Source organism: Ipomoea nil, unplaced genomic scaffold (genome assembly GCF_001879475.1).
Source record: "Ipomoea nil cultivar Tokyo-kokei standard unplaced genomic scaffold, Asagao_1.1 scaffold0302, whole genome shotgun sequence".
Taxonomy (NCBI): domain Eukaryota; kingdom Viridiplantae; phylum Streptophyta; class Magnoliopsida; order Solanales; family Convolvulaceae; genus Ipomoea; species Ipomoea nil.
Window position 1 is genome coordinate 996053 of NW_017616730.1, and position 8342 is coordinate 1004394.

General features: G+C 35.7%; 1 protein-coding gene across 1 annotated transcript; it reads left to right on the top strand.

Annotated features, from left to right (window-relative positions):
• The first annotated feature begins 3817 nt into the window (after positions 1–3817).
• On the top strand, positions 3818–7866 carry LOC109159293 (CSC1-like protein At4g02900). Its single transcript, XM_019307400.1, has 12 exons — positions 3818–4009; positions 4128–4472; positions 4617–4766; positions 4872–5007; positions 5092–5193; positions 5282–5401; positions 5480–5560; positions 5633–5973; positions 6162–6407; positions 6576–6900; positions 6999–7232; positions 7451–7866. Exons 2-12 carry the CDS (start codon positions 4159–4161, stop codon positions 7667–7669), a joined length of 2268 nt encoding a protein of 755 aa, XP_019162945.1. The 5' UTR covers positions 3818–4009; positions 4128–4158; the 3' UTR covers positions 7670–7866.
• Positions 7867–8342: the final 476 nt, after the last annotated feature.

Consider the following 8342-nt stretch of genomic DNA (forward strand, 5'->3'; position numbering starts at 1 on the left):
TTCTAACCGGAACTGGCAGTTCTTGAACCGGAACCGGAACCTTAATATAAGGTTCCGGTTCCGATTTGACCATTTTCGGAACCGGAACCGTGGTCATGCCTATGTGGAACCGAATGCACCATGCGCATGGTGCATACGATGCAAAACGACGTCGTTTTGACTAAAAACGCGCGTCCTACTTAAAAAAAATTCAAGTTCGATTCTCGGCAATAGCATTATTGTGGATATATAGTTATGAATTTCTTGATATTTAGTTCATTTATTGTGGATATTTAGTTCATTCATTGTGGATATTTAGTTCATTCATTGTAGATATTTACTTCATTCATTCACTGTGGATATATAGTTATGAATTTCTGGATATATAGTTATGAATTTCTGGATATTTAGTTTAATCATTGTGGATATTTAGTTCAATCATTGTGGATATTTAGTTCATTCATTGTGGATTTTTACTTCATTCATTCAATATGGATATATAGTTGTGGATTTTTACTTCATTCATTCACTATGGATATATAATTATGAATTTGTGGATATATAGTTATGAATTTATGGATATATAAAAATGATATTGCCGGGAATCGAACCTGATTTCTTCTTTAAGTGGGACGCGCGTTTTTTAACTAAAACGACGTCGTTTTGGACCGAATGCACCATGCGCATGGTGCATTCGGTTGCACAGTATAATTTGCGTACTTCGACCATGGTCCAAAACAGTGTCGTTTCCTTTGGCACTTATTCCGCGTAATTGATTCTGTTTATATAACATATTAACTTCATTTTATATACATTGTAGTTTCATTTCATTACAACTACAATTTCATTTTGTTTCAACTACAGTTGTATTTGACATTATACATACAATAGTTAGACCTGTTATTGAAGTTCATTTTATATACACATTGTAGTCTCATTACAACACCATTAAATTATAATTGAGTTAATACCCAAAATCGTCATCGACTATAGTGGTTTTTCTCAATTTCATCCTAAACGACTTTGGTGACCTAATATCGTCCTAGACTTTTGTGTTTCGCTCAATTTAGTCCCAGACTTTTGTGTTTTTGCTCAATTTAGTCCCTCATTTGTTATTCTGTCCATTTGGTGTTAAATAAATAGACAATTCAGTAATTTTAATATTGGCATCTCTTTACTCATAGACATGTGAACTGCAAAATCCTTTTTTTTTTTTTTTTTTTACGAATTACTCCTAAAACTGCGAATATAAAATTTGATTTGCAGGTCCGGGAGTAATTCTGGGTGTAATTTGTACAAGAAAGAGGAATTTCGCACTTCACAAGTTGAAAGTAAAGAGAGATCAATATTGACATTATTGAATTGTCCCTTTATTTAACACCAATTTGACGGAATAACAAATGGAGGACTAAATTGAGCGAAACACAAAAGTCTGGGACGATATTAGGTCACCAAAGTCGTTTAGGACGAAATTGAGAAAAACCACTATAGTCGAGGACGATTTTGGGTATTAACTCAATTATAATTCTAATTCAACTATAGTTTCATTGGATAATATACACCGAAATATGTGAAACTTTTATTCAGTTTCATGTTATATACACTGTAATTTCATTACAACACAACCAAAGTTTCATTTCCATGTAACTACAATTTAATTTGACAATATACAATCAATATGTGAGACATGTTATTTAGTTTCTTTTTATACATATTGTTGTTCATTTCAGCAAAATTAATGTGTCATTTCAATTCAACTACAATTTTATTTGACAATATACATTCAATATGTGAGTCATGTTATTCAGTTATATTTTATATATACTGTAGTTTAATTTCAACCCAACAAAAATATTATTTTAATTCAACTACATATTCATTTAATAATATGTGCACAATATGCGAGACAAATTATTTAGTTTCATTTTACTTAAAGAAACGATGCCGTTTTCGGACCATGGTGCACAGTATAACAACCGAAACCCAATATGCACAAACAAAATCTCTTTTTTTGTCCTTAATAGTGAGTATTGATATGATAATTTAGCATTATTCAAAGCAACAACAAACAAAGCATGACTTATAAACTTATAAACTTATTTTAGATTAGTTGATTAATCACCCTTTTATTGAATATGTAGATACATGATTGATAGTGCAAATTGCTATCTTAGCAAGTGTACATTGGATCTTAAGTCGTACAAAAGAAAAGCAAAGGATTCTTATCAATTTTAGTTTTTTTTTTTTTTAATGCACCTACTGAAACGAAAATAACTAATAACACCTGCATTGAGGCTTAAACTCACAACCTCTTATATGAGAGTCTAACTCAGACGTCATTAGACCATAAAATATTTGCAGGAACACATGGCAGTTATTTTGTGTGGTAATTAGCATGTGTATCCTATGTATTGGTTGATCAAGTTAGTTAGTTGTGTGATAATTTAATTTAGGCAGTTTGAGAAGTAAGTGTAGCCCTTGAGTAATGAATTTGGTAGTAAGTTAGCTGAGTTATGTTAGAAACAAAACAAGGCAACAGTTATGTAATTGTCCACACCATTCCTCATATAGGGCGATTCTGATCGTTTTGGAAAGATGTTTTATCTGCGACATATGTACTCTTGTACTCTTGTAGTGTTTTTTGTCCTTTATTTTGTTTTTGTTTTAGTGTTGTGTGAGAGTGCCCTCTCATGTTCTGTTACAATGTATGTACTGATTAATTCAGCAGCATAAAAAATTTGTTTAATTTCTAGTTTTAAGTGATTCTCAGTTTTGTACTTGTAGATTTTATATATGATAGGAACCAGATTAATGTGCTTGAAGTAAACAAGATAGACTATGAGTCATGCAATGCTGACCATCCCCTCCACAGGACTAGTGGTGTTGGAAGGGACAAGGTTCCACTCAATAAGATTAAAACTTACTATTTCATTAGTGGTAAGGGATTCTGCCATGATGGGGTGAAAATAGATGTTCCTGTCAAAAAGCCCCCACCCCACCAAAGGCTACCCAGGTGAAGAGCGGTTCTTTAGGATTTAGAAACTTTTTTTTTTAAGTCTTAGATTCAAATTTCCCGCAAAAGTTGTTATATTAACATGCCATTGTAGTGTTTCCTTCCATTTATGCACCCAAAAAAAGTTTTTTTTTTTTTTTTTCATTTTTTTTTTCACTCATAATCTTTAATTTTGGAGCTAACTTTCTAATCATATTTATTCATATTTGATCAATTCAAATTAAGAATGTCAATTCACAACTCTTACATAAAGTCAAATTTGAAATTTGAGTTATAAAGTCAATTGTCTGATCAATTTGAATGGAATTTCTCCCTTGTCACTCCTAATCTTAATTGAACCTTGTGAAATGCGAAACATGACATTCAGATAGAAGGTCAAATGTTTAAGTAGGATAATAATATTAATAATAAAATATAAAATAAAATATACGCATGACATCTCAATCAACAAACATGTTGTTAACATGCTAAAAATATTAATTACTCTTTTTTTTTTTCGAATTCATTGATGAATTTGAAGCTTATTCAAATTCGGTGACTTAATATTATCCCATAAATAATTCAATGGTTTATTTGTATCTTTCTCTAAAAATTACAAAGTCAAACATGTCACAATATCTTTCTAAATTCTATGGACAACTAATTTTCTTTCTAACCCAAAACCAATTCCATTTTCTGTTAGTTCCCAAAGACACAATGTACGAAAACTCCAATTACAAGCATACTACGTTGACAGTATAACCTCAGTAGCAACTAACGAACAACAAAAAATAAATTTGTGAAAATCGAATGACTTCCCATCAACAACAACAATGAGGTCGCCAAGACACGACTCTTTTTATGTCGGATCCAATTTGCCGCATCTTAGGAATAAACGGCTAGCCGGCGCACAACTGTCGTGACACGCATTCTTGCTTAAGTATCATCCTCTGGGCCATCGCTCTTTACAGCAAAGAGAAAGAAGCCGGCTTGTTGCTGACCCATTCCATCATCATCATCATCACCAAATCAAAATCGGTTCTTGAAAGCTCTTTTCTTCCCCAGATTATTGTTGCAGAAATTAGCATTCTCTTCATCCACCTTTCTGTATTTCAGAAGTTAGAAGGAAGTAACATTTTTAACCCAAATTCTACAGGTTGAGAAGAAACATTTGAAGGAAAATATAAATGGCTAGTGAGGGGGACATTGTTGTTTCAGCCATGATCAATCTTCTGACAGCTATTGCATTCCTGGTGGCTTTTGCAGTTCTTCGCCTTCAACCATTTAATGATAGAGTGTACTTCCCAAAATGGTATTTGAAGGGTGTAAGAGCAAGCCCAAGAAGCTCAGGGCCCTTTCTGAGGAAATTTGTGAATTTGGATTTCAGAACTTATCTAAGGTTCTTGAATTGGATGCCCCAGGCACTCAAAATGCCACAACCAGAACTCATAGATCATGCAGGTCTTGATTCTGCAGTGTATATAAGGATTTACCTTCTGGGGTGAGTGCTTACAGTTATAAATTAAGATTGGGCTAGGGTCACTCAATAACCAATTAGATAATCTAACCCATGACTTTATAACAGCTATGAATTGGCCATTGCTTTTGTGTAGATAATCTAATTTGCAGATTCTTGGTTATGCAGGCTGAAAATATTTGTCCCGATTACGCTTTTATCTTTTGCTGTCTTAGTTCCTGTTAATTGGACCGGTGAAGCGTTGAAGCACAGCGAGGACTTGACATTCAGTGATATTGACAAGCTGTCGATATCGAATATTCCTTCTGGATCACAGAAGTAAACATTGAATCTCTTCCTGTTTTTTTTTTTTTTTTTTTTTGTTTTGGTCACCTGTTTGTGGTTAAATTTGCTCTTGTTAATGACCCCGTCATTTTCTTTCAGGCTATGGACACACATAGCAATGGCTTATGTGTTCTCGTTTTGGACCTTATATGTTCTGTACAAAGAGTACAAAATCGTGTCTGCATTGAGGTTGCACTTTCTTGCTTCTGAACATCGTCGTCCTGATCAGTTCACTGTATGTGGGTGCATTCAAATTGTATATATGTTTGTGTGTTCTCGTGTTTCCCCTTCAGCTACTTACCGGTTTTTGTTCTTTAAGGTTCTTGTGAGAAACGTCCCTCCTGACCCCGATGAACCAGTTAGTGAACACGTTGAGCATTTCTTCCGCGTAAACCATCCAGATCATTATCTTACACATCAGGTCTGTTCCTGAACAAATTGTTAGTTAACTTCATTAGTTACTCTCTTGATATCTTTTGCTTCGAATATATGAGTCGTGAAAGTTTCAGGTTGTATACAATGCAAACGACCTTGCAAAATTGGTGGAGAAAAAGAAGAGTATGCAAAATTGGCTTACTTACTACCAAACGAAGTATGAGAGAGACCCTACGAAAAGGCCAAAAACAAAAGTAATGCTTTTCATACTTAAATTTGCTGGTCTGTTAGTATCCATATATATTAAATGCAATGTTTTATGTCATGTATAGACAGGTTTTTGGGGCCTTTGGGGGAAAAATGTGGATGCTATCGATTACTATGCATCTGAAATTGATAAGTTGATTGAAGAAGTAAGTTCCCTTTTGAAGTTATTAGAAGTAATCCTGCAGGATAGTAACAATGGATTGTATTCTTCGATCTAGGAAGATGCAGAGAGGGAAAAGGTTACGAATGATCCCGAGGCAATAGTTCCTGCAGCATTTGTTTCGTTTAAATCTCGGTGGGCTGCAGCCGTCTGTGCTCAAACTCAACAGTCAAGAAATCCGACCATTTGGCTAACAGAATGGGCCCCGGAACCTCGTGATGTCTACTGGAAAAACCTTTCCATACCTTATGTTTCGCTCAATGTCCGAAGATTGCTAATGCTTGTTGCTCTATTCTTCCTTACTTTCTTTTTCATGATCCCCATCGCGCTTGTTCAGTCCATGGCGAGCATTGAAGGCATCGAAAAGGTTCTCCCTTTCTTGAAGCCACTGATAGAATTGTAAGTGATTTCTCGACTGACTATGCATATACTAAAAAATTAAATCCAACCAATTAGTTAATCTAGCACATGGCCTTATAAACCCATATATTCTCTCTTATTTTTTCAATGTGGGACTCTTAACATAATCCACTTCTACTGTAGTCTATATGATCCCCGGTTTACTTGTGTATGAATTTTTGTGACAGGGATTTTATCAAGTCTGTTGTTCAAGGTTTTCTCCCCGGGATTGCACTGAAGATTTTTCTAGCAATTCTTCCCACAATTCTTATGATCATGTCCAAAATAGAAGGATTTACGTCGATTTCATCTCTGGAGAGAAGATCAGCTGCAAAATATCACTTGTTTATACTCGTCAATGTCTTCCTAGGAAGCATCATCGCAGGAGCAGCATTCGAGCAACTCAAGACGTTTCTCGATCAGTCACCAGCCGAGTATGCTCCCGTTTCCTTGTAGTGAGAAAACATCACACGTTGTTGAGCATATAATATATATAAAACATAAATGTGTAATCCAACTATCAGCTTAAGCTTTTAATTGAGATGGAGCACATGCTTCAATTCACGCCAATTATAGTTGTTGAGATCTTGGATTCCTTGCAGGATCCCAAAAACAGTTGGCGTTGCGATTCCAATCAGAGCTACCTTCTTTATCACCTACATAATGGTTGACGGGTGGGCTGGCATTGCTGCAGAGGTTCTTAGGCTGGTTCCACTGATAATGTTTCATGTCAAGAACACATTCTTGGTAAAGACAGACCGGGATAGAGAGCAGGCGATGGACCCTGGTTCGATATCGTTTTCCATTTGTGAGCCTCGTATTCAGCTGTATTTCCTGCTAGGACTCGTATACTCGGTGGTCACGCCTATACTCCTCCCTTTCATCATTGTATTCTTTGCTTTCGCATATATGGTGTTCCGCCATCAGGTATGTTTCCAAAACCGCACGCCCATTGTTTCATAAACTAACGAGAAATCTAGCCTAATTAGCCTAATGAATGATTGAATCTCTCGTGGCAAGACCAGATCATCAATGTGTATGATCAGAAGTACGAAAGTGGTGGAGCGTTTTGGCCAGATGTTCACCGTCGTATCACCATCGGGCTGATAATATCCCAGCTCCTACTGATGGGACTGATGAGCACGAAAGACGCTGCTCAATCAACCCCGGTGATTCTCGTTCTTCCGGTTTTAACCATCTGGTTTCATAAGGTCTGCAAGGGGAGATTCGAGTCTGCATTTGTCAAGTTCCCATTGCAGGTTAGTCCATGCTCCTCTCCTCTCAGCTGGGAATCTGCCTGCTCTAAAGCTTTGATTCTTGATGATCTTTAGAAACTATGATTGGACCAGGGTAACACTAAACTGGGCTATAATGCACAGGAGTTAAACGACACTAAAATATTGAATCCAACCAATTAGCTAGTCTAACTCATAACCTTATAAACCAATATATTATCTCTGGGACTCTTAACAAACAGGAAGCAATGGTGAAAGACACGTTGGAGCGGGCAACCGAGCCGAATCTGGACTTGAAAGCTTATCTCCATGATGCTTATGTTCATCCTGTGTTTAAGGAAGCTGGGGCTGAGGGTTCTGCAGCAGCTTCAATGGAGGAGGAGGATAGCAACTATCTTGTTGCAACCAAGAGAAGTTCCCGCGTGTGTAGTAACACGGAAACCGGGTCCGATGTTGTTTGAGGAATGACATCTTGTCCCGTCTGTCTGGTTTTATTCATTCGTCAAATCAATTCTTTATTTTTAATTTTTTTTAAATAGTTTTTCTTGAAATTTTTGTCACTGCATTTGACTGGCATTCTGTTTGTTACGGAGTACTTTACAATGTGTGCTTGTATAATACCCACGTAAGAACATATGCAAGTTGTTTTGTCGGATTCTATCTGACGCAAGCAGTGATGTCTGTGTGAAGTATTAAGGAAAAGTATATCTTTGACATCTCCGTGAGGACCGTGAGGGTGAAATTAGAATTAAATGATTGAATTGTTCCCTTAACTATAACAAAATTATCAATTTGGTCCTTAATTGTCATTTCTATTCAATTAAGTTCTCAACTTTAAAAATTTTATTTAATTTTATTCTACGGCTTAAATTCACGGGATGACAAAATTGGGTAAGATTTTCAAAGTTGATAACTTAATTTGGTAAGGAGAAAATTTCAATTTTAGTCCTATGACTATAGGAGTCTTATTAATTTCAGTCACTAACTTTTTCAAAAGTGTCAATTTAGTACTTAACTATGCAATTTTTGTCAATTTTGGTCACTCCAGCCAAATTTCGCCGGAAAATTTTAATAGTTAAAATAATGAGAATATTTTGGTCATTTCACGTCTCTTTCCTTCTTATCCGGCGAATC

What these genes read in the sequence shown, in the direction of transcription:
- LOC109159293 (XM_019307400.1), top strand. Translation starts at nt 4,159, where the DNA reads ATGGCTAGTGAGGGGGACATTGTTGTTTCAGCCATGATCAATCTTCTG. An exon ending in GTCGTCCTGATCAGTTCACT is followed by an intron (nt 5,008 to 5,091) that starts GTATGTGGGTGC and finishes TTGTTCTTTAAG; the next exon opens with GTTCTTGTGAGAAACGTCCC. An exon ending in ATCATTATCTTACACATCAG is followed by an intron (nt 5,194 to 5,281) that starts GTCTGTTCCTGA and finishes TGAAAGTTTCAG; the next exon opens with GTTGTATACAATGCAAACGA.